Raw genomic sequence first — 17,147 nt, 5'->3', positions numbered from 1 at the left:
ATCAAATAGGCTGGTGGGTAGGTTTGTCAAGGGATTTAATGCTCCCTTGTAAAAGTATTTTTAGTATTTTTAAAATATAAAAATACAGTAGTTTATTTTGATACTAGTCATTTAGCAGAGTCATGTATCCAGAGTGACTTACAGTAAGTACAGGGGCATTGCCCCGAGGCAAGTAGGGTGAAGTGCATTGCCCAAGGACACAACGTAATTTTGCATGGCCGGGAATCGAACAAGCAACCTTCTGATTACTAGCCCGATTCCCTAACCGCTCAGCCACCTCACTACATGTTGTGGCTGCTGTATTTTGTAGTTTATTTTGATACTGTCGTAGATCGATTCTGGAAATCTACCGTTCTGAGAAGGACGTCAAATACAAGTAGCTTTATTTGAGTCAACACAAGATTACACATACACTGGGAATTTCGTGCATGAAAAGCCCAACATTACATTTAGTCATTTAGCAGCATTACATTACAAAACAACCAGTCTTCCTTTATACTCTTCTAAAAGTCCGCCTCCCCTTTCTATTATTACACAGTCACAAGAGTCTGAAGTTTTCTAGCTCCCTACAATACACTTACAATTAAGGTATTTGGTACTCCCCTCTGGCAGAAGGCTGCGGTCCATCAGGACCAATACCTCACGCCACAAAAACAGTTTCTTCCCTTCCGCTGTTGGCCTCTTCAACAAGGCCAAGGGACCACACTGACTCTAATGACTTCTTGCTTAAAACACACTGCTTTTTGCACTGCATTACAAAATGGTATCTTGTACATTTGTATTTTTTGTAATATTTGTATTTTTGTATTTTTATATTGTAATTTACGGCAACTTATATTTTATTTTATTGTATATTTAATTCTATTCTAATCCCACTTAGTACTGCTAGTATGTACCCTTAGTATAGATAGTCCACATATTTAAATTTTAGGTATATGTTTATTGTATGCACCTTCCTGCCAAAGCAAATTCCTTGTCTGTGCAAACTTTCATGGCGAATAAATCCCATTCTGATTCTGATTCTGATTTCATAAAAAATACATTTTGATGTATCTTTGCCCATCCTTGGACGTCACCAAACATTGGGTTTACTCCAGGGGCGTTGTTAGACATAAAACTCTACTAGGGCACAGGCCCCTATTCATATCCTTTTTTTTGCTGCGCACAATGCACGACAATTTTTTTTTTGCATTCATTTGAGCACAAATACTGTTTTTTTGAGCTTCATGTAATATTGTTTTTATGTTTTCGTCAAAATAAGATGATCGGTAGGCCTATCATTTAGAAACTTTCTTTCGTTTTGTAATGTTTTCTTAGCCTACCTCAATTCTGACTTGTGTGCCGAGTCCGATACCTGGTGTGCGTGCTGCAGTGGCTATTTGGCAAGCTCAGAAGAGTGCGCTGACATGGAATTCTGCAGGCATCGATTGTGTTTTTGCGCTTTGATTTTACAAGCGTTGATTGGGATACTGCGTTTTTCCGGGATTATCAATCTAAATTAATGCACTGACTAATAAAGTAAATTGTTAAAACTCAAACTTTAGATTTTACTGGGGCACAGCATATTTATACTGGCGCATGTTCCCCAGTAAAAAAGGTCTAACGACGCCCCTGGAATACTCCTTTGTGATGCTCTGCCAGGCCTTTACTGCAGCTGTCTTCAGTTGTTGTTTATTTGAGGGTCTTTCTGCCTTAAGTTGTCTTCATCAAGTGAAATGAATGCTCAATTGGGTTGAGATCAGGTGATTGACTCGGCCATTGCAGAATATTCCACTTCTGTGCATTTAAAATCTTCTGGGTTGATGTCGCAGTGTGTTTTGGGTCATTGTTCATCTGTAAAGTGAAGTGCCATCCAGTCAACTTTGCTGATTTTGGCTGACAAAATATCCCTATACACTTAAAAATGGATCCGGCTGCTTCTGTCTTCTGTCACATCATCAATAAACACTAGTGTCCCAGTGGCATTTGAAGCCATGTATGCCTATGCCATCACACTGCCTCCACTGTGTTTTACAGATGATGTGGTATGCTTTGGATTATGAGCCGTTCCAAGCCTTCTCCATACTTGTTTTCTTCCCTACATTCTAGTACAGGTTGATCTTAGTTTAATCTGTCCAAAGAATGCTGTTCCACAACTGGGCTGACTTTAAACTTTCCTTTGGGCAAAGTCTAATCCGGCCTTTCTGTTCTTGAGATTTATGAATGGTTTGTACCTTGTGGTGAACCCTCTGTATTTGCTCTCATGAAGTCTTCTTTATGGTAGACTTGGATAATGATATATGCCTACCTCATGGAGAGTATTCTTCACTTGGCTGGATGCATGTTAAGGGGATTTTCTTCACAATGGAAAGGATCCTGTGATCATCCACCACTGTTGTCTTCTTTGGACGTCCAGGCCTTTTTGTGTTGCCGATCTCGCAAGAGCATTATTTTTTCCCTCAGAATGTACCAAACTGTTTGGTGATTTGGCCACTCTGATTTGGCCTGTTTCCCTTGCATTGAAAACTCCTTCGACCGCATGTTGTGGGTTCACAGTAACAGCTTCCAAATGCAAATGCCACACTTGGAATCAACTCCGGACCTTTTACCTGCTTAATTAATGAAGACATAACAAAGAATAGCCCACACCTGTCCATGAAACAGCTTTTGAGTCAATTGTCCAATTACTTTTGGTCCGTTGAAAAAAATGGGGCTGCATATTAAAGAGCTGTAATTCCTAAACCCTCCCTCCAATTTGGATGTGAATACCCTAAAATCTAAGCCCATAGTCATTATTTAACTAACTAGTTAAAATAACTAAACTTGTATCAGTGTCCAAATATTTATGGACCCAACTGTAGTCATGGACCTGACATCGCAATATTGGGCTTTCAATAATTTATTTGAACTGGGGCAGAAGGATTGTACAACATACATCTTTAATTAAAAAAATATATAATAATTTGGTTAACAAGTTTACATTTATTTGTGGTTTTCTGTAGTCAACACAAGGTTAGTAGTATACATACAGGATAAAGAATATATCTACAGCACACCTAATATTTAGTTGAATGTCCCTTGAAGTTTCACCTCAAGCAGACTCTTGGTAGCCATCAACCAGCTTCTGTTAGAATTCTGGTTGGATATTTGACCACTTTTTTTGTCAGAATTTGTCAAGTTCCCTGGCACTGACTCGACTTTTAAAGATCCTGTAAAGTGGACCTGGAAACGAGTTTTAAGTTCGCCACACCACAGAATGTGTTATTAACTACCCATCCAAATTCTAATGAAAAAATAACACTGACAAGTATGTTAAATTAGGCTTTGAAATCGTGAACAAATCAGCAGTCTTCTCTGCTTGAGACTGGGGGGGGCGTGTCGCCTGAAGGAGCTGAAGCTCCGCCCCTCGCTGCCTAGTGCCTACCTCCGACCCAGATAATGGACGCTATGTCAAGCCGAACAAAACAGTATAGAATTAGAATTTATTTGTTCAATGAGTGAAACATACAGATGCATATAAATGAAATGTTCCCCTGAGCTGTAACAGTAAAAATGGACACCAGAGACAGCATACAGAGAGCTCTCCAACTAGGCTACTTCTAACACATTAGCTGCCATTTCACCAAAATTCCATCATTCTACACCGAGTAGCCTAATATCAATTTAGCGGTTTGCACTAACTCATGGCAGAGATACCTCTGGAAAAGTTATCTAGTGTAATTATAACTAGAGAGGGTACAATTTCTGGGGAAATTGTAGGGTGTGCTTGCTTGCGTCAGTTGCACAGGGGTCCGTTTTTGAATGACATTTTTACAACTGATTTATGTATATTTTATATGAAAATGCATACTTATTATTTATAAAGATTAAATAGATTTAACGGCATTTTTTTTTGCTGCTCATTTACAACTGAAAATACGAGTGAAGTGTAGAATGAAATAGATGTCTTCTCATTTCCCCTGCAAGAGGCAGCCTCATCGTTGAATCAAAACGAATAAATTTGGCAGACCGGTGTAAAAATGGACCTAATCTCTATGACTTAAACGTCATTTTAAGTTTTTCCCTTCTCGTGATATTTTCAGGCATGTAGCCTACTCATTGCATTCATTCATTAATAAAGAACCCCGTTTGAAGATTATTCTACGACGTTACCCGGCAGTAGAAGATGGAATCGCGATTCAGACAGTCCCATCTGCTAACTGAAAATATGCCCCCCAAAACGTAAATAAGCTTGACATTTATTTAGAGGAAAATCGCTCATTCATAAAAAGCTCACTGGTAGCGATCATTGTCAGTAACAACGCAAAATGCGATATAGCCCTGTGTGGAGAAGCTGCCCCGGTAAATTGTACTACTACGGTACAGTACTAGTAGACTACTGCTGTGTTCGTCTTGGTAGCGATTGCGTTGGTTGAATTGGATTTAACGTTCCGTTGTACGGTTTAGGCTGAAATTAATTATTTTCATGAACAGATTGGCAACGTTTAGGCTGTGGCAATGAAGTTCAGGTTAGTAGTTAGATAGACTTTTGATTAAGTAAGGGGAGTGCCGAACATGTTCTGTCGCCGTTTGACTTCCTACAGCTGTGTAGATGTTTTTGTAGTGTCTCGCGTAGGCTACAGCATTGCAGTGAGCAACACTGGTTTGAAACCACAGGTAATGATAATTTCACCCACAAATCGTTTACTTGTAATGTAATGTCATAATAAATCCTACAACGAAAATGTATTTGTGAGGAATGTTTATTTTAAAGATTGAAAACAGATGCATCATAGACCACTGTAGTATGTGTTGCCCAGGCAACAGAGGCTAATGTCATGATGCTAATGCTTCAGTGAAATAGTAGACTACCGTTTCCAAAAGTAGATGTACTTCCTTAAAAATATCAGCTTATATTGTACATTACACATCACAATTGTGTGTCATATCACAAAGTAAAATGAGTAAATAGTTATCACCCTGGCCTCTTTTCTTGTGGCGTTTCTACAGCTGCCTTGCAGTAAAGCTATAGTTAGCCTAGCTATCCCCCAAGTTAACAGATGCTAAACGAATGTTCTGGCAAAGGTAGTCACGCGTGTTTTCGTGACGTTAGTGACGCAGTGACGTTAGTAACGTCAGTGACTGTGGCTAGCAAATTAGCCACCGTTAGCTTCACTTTTCGCCACAAAAACTTAACTGAAGCTTAAACCATGCAACGGAACGTAATTTCCAATAGAAGCAACTCAATCGCTACCAAGACGAAACTTTTGACACCTACGTTGTCTATGTAGGCCAAATATTGACTGAGTTTTAGGGGGGCAAAAAGAATAATAAAAAGAATAATAATAATATATATGTGAGAGAACAAAGGTTGTGCCCTTGCCGAAGGCAAAGCACACCCAATAATATATATGTGAGAGAACAAAGGTTGTGCTCTCGCCGAAGGCTTGAGCACACCCAACAAGCACACAGAACAGAGTGATGAACTGCTGGCAGCGGTGGATTGTCCAGGTGCGACCGGAGGAGGAACGGCCGGGAGGGTGATGCTCGGTACGGCTCCGCGCTGCAAGAGAAGCCGTGTGTCCGCGAACCCCGTTTGTCTCTGGTCCATGTTAAAACTATCCGCCGTGAAATGGTCAGTGCAGAGGCGGCTGTTGGAGTTTATCCGAAGCGCTCCATGAGCGTGGCTCATCACAAAATCTATCCACCTATTTTTCGTTTCATTATCAATAGGGAACATAAATGGCGTTGCAGCGCAGCTGGAGTTCTTGCATCCAGGGAAGATGCAGTTGCGGGTGGTGGGAGACATCCTGAAGCTAGCTAGCTAGCTGATGTAGGCTACAATAACAGTAGGAGCAGGAGGAGCCATTCAGTGATCTGACGTAGATAGGGCGAAATGACGTAGATAGGGCATTTTTTGGCTCCGCACATTAAAACCTGATCTGAAAACGGAAGAGAAACTGTTCTTCGGTTTAACTCCACATTTCAGTGTGACAAAGTTTTAGCGCTTTGCACATGCTTTCAGGAACTCATTTCACACGAATATAATGTACTAAGAAGCAAAACATGGAATTTACTTTACAGGATCTTTAACCCTCGTGCTGCCTTCGGGTCACATGACCCAAAGGTTCATAACGAACCATCGTTGTGTTTACCCAATACAAAAACAAATAAAAATAATTTTCTTTTAACCATTCCAATGTGGGGGGTCTGAGACAGCCCGACAGTTAAAAGAAAATGCTTCACTTTGTTTTTGTATGAGGTAAATTTGTCGCAATACGACGGTGGGTCACAATGACTGATGGGTCAGAATGACCCGAAGATAACACAAGGGTTAAGCACAGTCCACAAATGTTCAATAGGGTAGAGATCAGGGGCCTCATGTATAAAACATTGCGCAGCTTTTATACCAGAAGATGGCGTATGGACAAAACTTGAAATGTACCTATGCACAGAAATATTCACATGTATAAAAACCGGTTGTACGCTAGGTCCTTCGCACCTTTCCTTTATAAATCACAATCAACGTGAGATTGACCGCACATGAACGAGCCACTTACCCCGCCTTGCCTCCTCCCATAAATCAATATGCAGATGGACTATTAATGCGCTCCTGGGGTCATTTCTTTGTCTGAATTAAATGGCTAAACAAGCAAAAAAGAAAAATGTCACAGACTGAGATCAAGGTTCTAACAACAGAGGTGGAGGCGGGAACATGTGTCAACATTGTATTAGCAACAAAAGAAAGTCAGCGGAGTGGAAAACTGTCACTATTTGCGCCCTTTCTTGTTTTTACCTGTAGCACTTTAGATTTAGCTAAATTAAAGTGCATTACAAATAAAATTATTATTATTATTAGAGGGCCGTAAATGCTGTGGGTTCGGAGAACTGGACCATGGCAGAAATTAAGAAGAAATGGTCCGATGTAAAACTCGAAATTAAGAAACGAGTGGTGGCGCATCGTAACAGCATGGCAGCTATAGGGTTAGCGTGACATGCATTTCCTGAGTGATTTTGTCGTTCGTTTGACACACTCAAGTTTAACAGAAGTTATTAAGTGGTGGTCGGATTAAACAGTAGGCTATATAGCATTTTCCGTTTGGGTTTTGGCATTTTTATGTGACCACATTAATGATCAAACTTATTTGTATGTTTTTTTTTATAGTCAACGTCATAGACGTATGACATTAACTGTAGTGGAAACTTGTTTGGTGGGTTCGATAGTATGACGTTGTCATACTCATAATTCTAGTCAGTATATGAGTCTGATACTGCGCCATTGGGCTGTATTTATGGGGCGTATTTCAACGGAACCCGAAAAAAAAATGCCTCTTCGCTCAATTGGGTAGACCTACAACCAATCAGAGCAACATAGTATGTTAACTTTTACCGAATCCCGTAAGAAGGATGGGAAAAACATATTTTCGATCGACAAATGTCTTGATCGCGTTTCTCTGTTCCTCTTTCAAAATTAATGCGCTGTCGATGTCTTCTAAAACCAAAGCAAATGCCAGACCGAACTTCCCGACCAAAATTGTAAAAAAAAAAAAAAAGAATTGTGGGCGGGGCTAAGTTTGGCTGGCACCCAGGCTAGGGTTTCGGCACTTTTCAGTTAGAATTTGCCACGTTACAGAGCCAGACAAGACTTTGCAGACGGTCTGCACATTCTGACGTCTGCTCAATAGTTTCCGTGATGGCCCACACATTCTCACGTCAAGTACATTTTTATACATCACACCGTGTGCGTGAAAACCAGCGTACGCAAGCTTCTCGTGCGTATGCAACGTTTATACATGAGGCCGCAGGACTTTGGGAAGGCCATTCCAAAAGCATGATGTTAGCCTGCTTTATCCATTCCCTAAACCAGCTTTGATGTGTGTTTGTGGTCATTGTCCCGTTGGAACACCCAATTGTGTCCAAGTTTCAACTGGCTGATGGTTTGAGATTATGCAGAATAATTAAAAAGGTAGTCTTCCTTCTTTATTATTCCATCCACCAGTTCCATCGGCAGCAAAACAGCCCTGGAGCATAATGCTACCATCACCATGTTTAACCATTGGTAAAGTGTTATTGGGGTTTAACACCTCACCTTTAATCCTCCAACATTGTAGCCACACAACTCCATCTTTTTTTCATCTGACCATAAAACCTTCCTCCAGAAGGCTTTTTCTTTGTTCATATGGTCAGCCACAAAGTTTAGACGGGCTTTAAGGTGTCAATTTTGGTGCAGGGGCTTCTTTCTTGTACGGCAGCCTTTCAGTCCATGGCGATGTAAAACTTGCTTGACTGATGTTTCAGCAGTTTCCAGTTTATGGCAGGCCTGTGCCTCGGAGGTTCCTGGGTTTTTCCTGACCATCCGAACCAATTTCCTGTCAGGTTAGGGTGACAGTTAGGGTATTCTTCCAGACCTAGTCAAAGTGGCTACACTTCCCAATAACCTGTACATACGTACAATTGTTTGAACTGATGATCTTGGAATCTGCAATTGTTTAGAATTGGCTCCAAGAGACATTCCTGACTTGTGTGAATCCACCATCCTCTTTTTCAGATCTGCACTGTGCTCCTTGGACTTTTCCATAGTACTGTGTTGGTCAGGTCAATGAGTGCTGTCAGACAAACCCTTTTTTATTGGCACAGAGAAGCTGCCAGCTGTAGTCAATCATGATCACTAACAGGAAATTCAGAGGCTTTGGTCTTGGCTAACTAAAGGACATTTTGGAACTTTCAGCACCACTGAATTTATAATGCAAGTGTGTGTATGTATATTTTTGACCCTGTATAAGGACTTTTGGACCTGTGTTGAAGAAAACTCAAAATAAATTAAAACTTGTGAACCAAATTCTTGTTCTGTTTTTCATTACAAATATTGTACAATCATTCTGCCCCAGAAAGAGAAAAGTTCAAAGAAATTATTGAAAGCCCAATATTGCCATGACATTCATGTCCATGATGAGTGTATGTTAACTTCCAACTTCAACCGTACACCACCAGTCCTAACATTAGAAAGCATGAGACATTAGACTTGACAGTAGAAAGTATTGGATGCATTTGACTGGCGCTGGTCTTTCAAACTGATGTCAGGTTCTAACAGCATGAATTTGGCCTGGACACCTATTAACAGAGTTGGTGAACGATTTCAGCAACTAAACTACACAAGAGAAAACATAGGTCTCAATCATTGTATTGCTTCTGGTCAACCTGTAAGCATATTGTAAACACTAAAATAACCAGCAGAGGATGATAATCTAGGCCAGCTGACAGATTGCTTATGAAGATATCTCTAGGGTCAAAAGAAAGCAATGAAAAGCAATAAAAGAGGCCAGTCTGGGACAGAGGCAGCCAGATGTCCAGCTGTTGGACGCTACCTGTCTTCACTCCTAAAATGATTTATTCTCCCATCCACACTCTGCTTGCTTTTTCACTTAGTGGTGGAATCACAACTCCCATCCCAAAAACTAAAGTAACTCCTGTAAAACTATTGAATGATTAATGACATGGTAAATATACGGCGGTGGAAATTCAATGTATTCATTCCAGACCATTGTTTTATTGTGACTTTAAGTTGGCTATCTATCCAATGTCCACTACATTTTTTATGTCTCCATATCAGTCTTTGCCTGTAGAGTTTTGACATAAATGTGGCTTGAAGGATCACAGTAATGAAGCATGGATTCCTTGGGAAAAGTGAACTGACAGTGATGGAGGATGGATGTTCCTCTGAGGAGACTGGAAGAAGCCTGGCTAAGGAAACCTCCAGTCTTCCTGGTGTCATACTTTGCAGTTCCGTCGACCGGATAATTTCAGGTATCTGTCAAATGGCAAAATATGGTTTCACATCTCAAGCAAAATTGTATAAGGAGGTTTTAGAGATTGCTATAAACAATTAATCACAAAGAAATGTAATGATCTAGTTCTGGTGACATTTCAACTTCAATAATGGACAAACTTTGATGACCAATATTAGAAATACTGACATTTATTACATTCTGTGCATGTCAAGATATTTGTGGGTATGTGATATGAGATATTTGTTAAACTAGAAAATACATGTTTGTTCTTATGGAATTAGTCGTCTGCATTTGTGACAGTCATTTTACATTTCTGTAGTCATTCAAATGTCAGTTTACCCTCAGGGATTACACAAGAAAACGTCAATTAGGCTATGAATGAACCGTTCAATTTGTCAATCACAGCCATTTAATTCCTTTATTTGGTTTGCAATTAGAACACTTCCCACATACAGGTGAATTCCATCTTGGCCCAGCTAGTACCGCTTCTGTAGTGCACAGCTCAACGCCACACTGTGTGACAAAAAGAAACAAAAATGTTCAGCCTGTGCCTCCCTGCTGCCTTAGGGCCTGGTAAGCCCTTGTGTTACGATAGTCCTATCCACCAAACATGGAGAACAAGAATAAGTTTGCCCTCTGAACTGGAGCTAATATGGAATATAGAGCAGCACCATACAGTCAAAGCCCCTGGTGCTAAGATGCATGGTGTGGCAGCTACTGTGGAGTGCTGGGGACAAGAGACTTTAAAAACTACAGTGCAGTATCTCTAAGCTTTAAAAGTCTCCTCCTTAATACTGACGTTCATATACCTGATTACAGTCACCAGGGACAGATCCAAGGCAGCAAATGAAGATTTGCTTTGAGTGTGAATGTCCTGTACTTATCACTAACATTTTGACTGTCATGTAGAGGGAAACTTTAGATGGTGTGCATAAAGAGCCTATAACAAAGTTTGTCCTTCCAGCAAAGTTTATATTTTGTTTATTTACACCTTTAACAGTGTGTTGTGGGCCTGTGGTGTACCAGATAATCCTATCTCTGACTGAATTAAACCCACTAGTATTTCCAGTAGTGTTGTCTTCAAAAATATAAGAGCGAGGGAAATACTCAATAGTTTACGAGAGGTCAAGCCTCAAATTAGCATCAGCCTCAGCACGATTATCTGAACATTAAGTTTAGCTTAAACAGTTTTAAAGTAAAAAAATAATTATTAACTTTTAATAAATAACTGTTGAATAAGACTAGGTATACGGAATAACAATAACAATAATGGTGTAAGCACCACCACTTTTTTCCCCTAGGGTCTTTGTCCAGTTGTTCTGTATTGTTTTAGTTTGTATAAATACAGCAATCAAAAAAATTACTGTTTTTTAGAAAACACTGGGGAAAACAAGGTTCACTGTCAATCTACTGTGCTTGTCTGTGGCACCTGATTGCTGTGGCATGCCTCCAAGTCACAGCAGGAAAGGAAGTTGTTCTTAGAGAGTGCTCAGTTCGCCCTCTACTGGGCGGAAGTTATGTCTCCGTGAAATCATCAGTCTAATAGGTCATGCTGTCAGAGAGCAACAGTTCACATCCTCTCATTATGGACTACATCGCCTTCTGCATCCCCTACTGCACCCCCCGCCCACCCCTGGAATAGATGATTCAGGGAAGTTGATGGAAATTAAAAAGGCAACAAAATTCCCACAATGGCACATTTTTACACACAGTATGTAGCACACATCCACAAGCTCACATGTTGCCCATTAACTGACGCCTATTGCCGAAGCTCAAGTGTGGACCAACTCCTGATGGGAAAGATGACGTAGGCAACATTTAATACCTGTTAGAATGATGATGCAAGCCTATCTGATAGGTACATATTGTTGAATTACTTAGGTAACAATACCATGCCATTCTAAGGTCTGATTTGTGAGCATGGACTGGTTGTTTTTGGTTCTTTGAAAATCACCCTTTTGGCTGGTCTCCTTCAGATATACTGTATCAATCCTCTGAACTACTCAACAAACTACTAATTAACTCAAATCTGATCATCTTTAACTATTACAGCCTTATTTGTTGCAGATGATTTACAATACTTGCATTACTTTTATTGTATTGGATTTTATTGTATCACATGAGTGATGGGTGCAGACCAAAATCATTAATACAAAAAAGGTCTGGCATATAGGTCTGAAATAACAAAAAATAAAAGCACCTTTACTTTTGACAGGTATATACTCAAAGTTACACTTTGGTAGGCTGTGCTCATACAGAGGTTGAGAGCAGTAAATCCTGATGAAAATAACACATAAATCATCAAATATATCAAAACATTGTTTTTACAACTTTTGTAGCAATCCATTATTTATATTGGGTTGCCATAGTGCAAACGATGTTGTTTTGTATGAGTTTGTATGATATTCATACATACATTCGAAAATTGATTCATTTGCCTTTAAACATATCTCAGTGTATACTGTACACTGCATTTGTTGTGCCTCTGGTTCAGTCCTCCTTTTGAGTATGGTCGATTTAGAATAAGAATAATTCAAGTGTGTCAGTGGTTTAAGCAGTTGAAGGACAGTGAAGCTATGATTAAAATATATATTTGGATGGATGTACTGTATGTATATGGGTTGTTATGACAATGTACATGAAGGCAAGTTTCGGAAATTCTCAGCAACAGTTCTCCATCACTTTCAAAAGTCCACAAGGATTATCAAAACCAAAAGTTTAGCATTTGCCCTAAAAGCTTTGAAGCATGGAAAGAATGTGAAAGAATGTTGTAATTTTGACTAGGTGTACTCCCGAGTCTAGTAAGCACTTGGTTCTTACACCAACCCTGTAACAAGCCTCTATGGCAAATATTTGATTATGAAATAGAGAAAGAAAACAACCTAAACCATCAGATCAAGACATGTCTTTGGTCAAGCACTGGTCAACAAATTGCCAGGCAGTTCTTTGACTTTCCACTGTTTTGCTATATTGCAAATAGTGCTCCGTTTTGCTCTATTTGTTCTGCAGAAAGCACTGTTCTTGGTGAATGGAATTGTCAGAGTTAGGGGCTCTAGTTCATGAGCAGCCACATCTGTCCACCACCATGGAGGGAATTGTGCCGTAGATGATCTGTTCTTTGCGGTTGAAGTAGAGCATGTTGATGGGGGACATCTTGGTGGGGGTGCAGCAGGGGCCTGCAGTGCCTCTGGGGTTGGCCTTGTTTACCAGGTGTGTGTGTGGATACTTCTGCAAGTGCATGTACTCACACTCACCAGAGCAATAGTTAGCCTTGTAGCGTTTCGGAGCAATAATCCAGTCCCAGCCAAAGTCTTCAAAGTCGACAGTCAGCGGGTACCGGCAGCATCGGGATTCGGGCGAGTTCTCGTCACAGTCCAACCCAGAGTCCCTCCTGGAGCGCTTAGGGCTCTCGGAGATCTTAACCTCCATGAATGGTTGCTATAATTAAGAGTATCAAGAATGCTGAATGTGAGAACAGGAATGTTTAGCACAAGCAATTGGATCATCGGATTAAGTTTCTACTGCAAATTTGAATCTTTGATGCTTGCTAGCTTAGGTGTAAAACTAACACTGAGTTTTTAGAAGACAAGGCAGAAACGAGGTAAAGTATATCTACAAGCAATAGCATGCTTGTTACTGATACTAATACAAGCAGGCCATTACATAGATTAGATAAGAAAAAAAGGCATGAGGACTTCCAGGAAAGGTGAACTCTTATGTGTAATCATGCATTAGGGCTTGAGGTTATTGGTAGCCTGGACAAATATCCAGAAACATATGTTTATCCAGAAGTGTCTTCTAAATGTCAACTGTTTGACCCCATGAAACCCAACCATCTGTCCCCCAAAACCCCATCAAAGAACCAGCAAGTGCTATACTTTATTAACTTTGATTCTTAGATAATGAAAAATGTGTCCACTTAATTTTACGGTAGTTTGTTTACCAACAAAGCATGGCAAAAATAACAGTGTGCATGTCTTAAGCCATTCTGTTGAATGTGGCTACATTTGGAAATAAGGTCGTGGTCACACTTGTAGTTCGGTTCTCTTGGTTCACTTTGTCCGGACCAAAAAAGAAAATTATACATTTAGTCCTGGTTCACTTAGCGTTCACACTGGCATTTTTAAAACTGAACCTAAACAAAAAGCATAAGGACAAAAGCTGTAAAAGCCTATCAGGCTTGCGACTTTTTCATGTTCGTTTGACAGCGGGACTGAGACCTATTCAGTCGGTCTCGTTCCGCTTGTTTGGTGCGACCAAGGTTCGAACGGCAGATTTCACTCGTTTTAATCGAACCAAACCTGCCAAGTGTGAACACACCCTAAATATGTGTGCAGTTTTCTCTGTAATAAAGCTGATCTTACCAGGCCCTCTTCGCCCGAGTCTGCGGTGGTTACGGCCAAGTCGTTCCCTTTCGAATCAAATGCGTTTATCTCGATACCCCAGTTTGTCTCTGGCTGTCGCAGCCACACAGTCAACACTTGTTTCACATCTATACTTTGCCAAGAGCTCATTCCAGTACTAATGTCGATCTTTAATGACCGGATTCGAATATGTCTGGCCCCGTCTGAGACAGGCATCAGGCGGGAGATTTGCAGGAACACTGTGGTGGCTTCATCAACAGGTCGAAGGTGCACCCAGAGTTGAGCCCGGACAATCCGGTTAGCTTGAATCTTCGGAGTGAAGGGAAAAAAGCAACACTTTGGAGTCCGATCTACTTGTACGATTGATTCCGCTAGAAAATAAAAATGCAAAACCCATGATCAAATTTCATAACTAATGTCGTTTAATTAATAGCCTAATAATTGTTTAGTATTTGAAAAATAAGTCGTTTCCATGAATCCAAAGCAGAAAAAAATACATAGCCCAGTATTTAACAAAACTATCTTTAAAAAAGCTATGTTGATATTTTCGACAATAGTACAAAATAGACAAAATAGTAAAACTGTATTAACTCTAATTGTGTGTAGGTGTGCGTGTGTGTGTGTGTGTGTGTGTGTGTGTGTGGGGGGGGGGGGGGCGGGGCAAGGAACAGGGATAAGGACTGTGGTCATACCGTGCGCTTAGTTCTGGGTGTGCTTTTTTTCCAAGAGTAGAATATTATGCGCTGTTGAATTATTATCGGTGATAATAGAAAGAATAGCCTATGAGAAACAATTAGTGGAACTTACGTTCAGTGGCCATCGTAATGATAGTTTCTGTGATGGCATGTTCGTCGTCTTCCTCCATAATTCCATCCTTATTATCATCTCCAAGTACATCGTACTGATCAAGAAGTTGCTGCAAGGGTGGTGCCTTGGGTAGTAGCTGTTTTACAACATCTCGACTAATATTAGGTGCTTGCTTCAATCGAAGTTTGCTTAGAATTTGCGACTTGATCGCATTTATTCTTATTAGTTTAATATGCTGTCGGAAGTCGCATGTTGAGCACTGCTCATCGTCTTCTATAGGCTCACTTTGCACAGTTTGATCACCAAGAACCATTGGACCAAAGGCGACCATAAAACAAAAATAAGCCAAGAACTGCAAAACAGACATGATCTACAGTAAAAAAAAATGTTCTTTTATATATTGGTATAAAGATATACTAGAGACACGTGTGTATGACACCAGCCTCCACAGGTGTCATCCTTCAATTCCGCAGCCCCTTTTATACCGCAACTTTGGCCTGTTCAATGTGTGTCGTCAAATTCTATGATTGGTCGGGGGGACAACCACGGATTGAATGGATAGATATAGGCCTATTAATTATGCCTTCGTGTAGGTGTGTGCTGTGTTTTCTCGGAGGTAAAAAGTAATTAAAATAATAATTGCCTAACGATAACAGTAAAACATTATAAAAGTATAACAAAATATTTCGTAACAGTGCTAGGCCTATATTAACAACAAGGCCCAAGAAGGTGGGGCTCCAGATTTCCATTCGTGCAAAGCATTACGTTATTTTGAGTGATCCCGGACATAATTCAATAGGCCATCACCAAGTTGCAAAGTGCCTAAAATAAAAGTTGCCTATAGTAAATGTTATCTTACAATAGCCTAGTCTATTGCAGGCAACACAGAAACAGTTTTGACACTGGGAGTCAGTTCTTTGGACCACATTTTACGTAGGCCTATCCTTTATAAAAATGACTTCTTACTAAGCACCATTTAATAAGTTGGCCTTCCTCCGAGGTGGCCTTTCGAGCCTACATCTTTTAGACCACGCATTTGGTGCCATCGTGCGGACGGTAAATGGATGTTAAATGCGTAGTTGTATGCTATGCAACTTAAATCTTATTTGACGGTACACCCAGAGAGCCTTGATACTTCGATTAGGGGCCTATATGTGTGATATGAGATCATCAGGGGTGTAGGTTTCATTATAGGCCTACATTTAATTTTTTTTTGGAAAAAGCTGTGGGAAAAATCTCAAAATGTTGAATGAATACATTCAGGAAATTAGATCAAGCTCTTGAGTGTTAATGTTTTTTAGAAGGTCAACTCACGGACCACAAGAGGGTGACATTGTCCATGAAAAGGCGCAGGAACTCCACAAATCCACGAATTATTTTCTAACGGAAGTCTAATTCAGCCGATAATTGTAGTTTGAAAACAATTAAAAACGTAGGCCTACATTAATTACAAATATCACGTCTTGTGTACAATTACCCAGGGGCGGACTGGCCATCGGGGATACCGGGGGATACCACGGTGGGCCGACAGGGTTTGGATGGTCCAAAATACCGGCCCACTTCCATCAACAACCGGCCCTCCCTCTGACATCGCCAGCACCTCAAACTATTTTCCATATAACACATCTTGAACACGTATAATTTGCTCTAAGACCGTTTAAAATCACTGACTGAGTTTTATACTCCTCGCGATCTGTATTAACTGAAGGGTCTTCTGAAATGTGTTCTTCTTTTCTGTGTTCTTTTTTATGGCTCTCTCCTCCGAGTTTTGACTACTCCTTGGACTTTGTGTGTGTGAGTTGGCTCGGCCCTCCCTCATGCAGTATAATTGGTTGACACCGCGTGTATGATTGACAGGAACAGAACGTGAGGCTGATCAGACAGTTGAAACGAATGTGTGTGCGCATTTAGGCCTACATAATTTTATTTTTGTTGTTCTTTGAATTAGTCAATTATTTTAAATACAATTAAAATCACCCATTTTCAGCCCTGGAGTGTAATGGCCAAAACCAGCACATTCCCACCAGGGGCCGAGCCATACATTGAACATTCGGGGTTTTACCCGAACCTAGTCAAGGTTTTTATGTGAGCTGAAATCGTAACTTCACATTAATGCGAGCACGCATAGCGTGCGAACGAGATTTTTTGCATTAGATTCAGTGCAAAATAGTTTTTGGAGCTTTATGTAATATAAACATTACGTGGACTCATATTGTTATATTTTCCCGAA

The 17,147-nt window shown here is 40.3% G+C and overlaps 1 protein-coding gene across 4 annotated transcripts; it reads right to left on the bottom strand.

Annotated features, from left to right (window-relative positions):
* Positions 1-9,507: 9,507 nt before the first annotated feature.
* On the bottom strand, positions 9,508-15,353 carry mstnb (myostatin b). 4 transcript variants are annotated; one of them, XM_067254686.1, is made up of 5 exons: positions 14,918-15,353; positions 14,111-14,481; positions 13,001-13,184; positions 10,200-10,259; positions 9,508-9,766 (listed from the first exon to the last, which is right to left on the bottom strand). In XM_067254686.1, exons 1-4 carry the CDS (start codon positions 15,282-15,284, stop codon positions 10,249-10,251), a joined length of 933 nt encoding a protein of 310 aa, XP_067110787.1. In that variant the 5' UTR covers positions 15,285-15,353; the 3' UTR covers positions 9,508-9,766; positions 10,200-10,248. The 4 variants fall into 4 exon arrangements, with proteins under 4 accessions (XP_067110787.1, XP_067110795.1, XP_067110779.1 ...); XM_067254694.1 differs by lacking the exon at positions 10,200-10,259; XM_067254678.1 differs by lacking the exon at positions 9,508-9,766 and having other exon boundaries at positions 9,955-10,259.
* Between the last annotated feature and the right edge of the window lie 1,794 nt (positions 15,354-17,147).

Source organism: Osmerus mordax, chromosome 2, assembly GCF_038355195.1.
Source record: "Osmerus mordax isolate fOsmMor3 chromosome 2, fOsmMor3.pri, whole genome shotgun sequence".
Classification (NCBI taxonomy): Eukaryota; Metazoa; Chordata; class Actinopteri; order Osmeriformes; family Osmeridae; genus Osmerus; species Osmerus mordax.
Note: the sequence above shows the minus strand (reverse complement) of the source record. Positions and strands in the feature narration are given on the sequence as shown.

Coding starts and splice junctions, on each gene's coding strand:
- mstnb (XM_067254671.1), bottom strand. CDS start 15,284: ATGTCTGTTTTGCAGTTCTTGGCTTATTTTTGTTTTATGGTCGCCTTT. Junction 14,482..14,917: donor CATTACGATGGCCACTGAAC/GTAAGTTCCACT, acceptor TTTATTTTCTAG/CGGAATCAATCGTACAAGTA. Junction 13,185..14,110: donor ACTCGGGCGAAGAGGGCCTG/GTAAGATCAGCT, acceptor TCTTAATTATAG/CAACCATTCATGGAGGTTAA.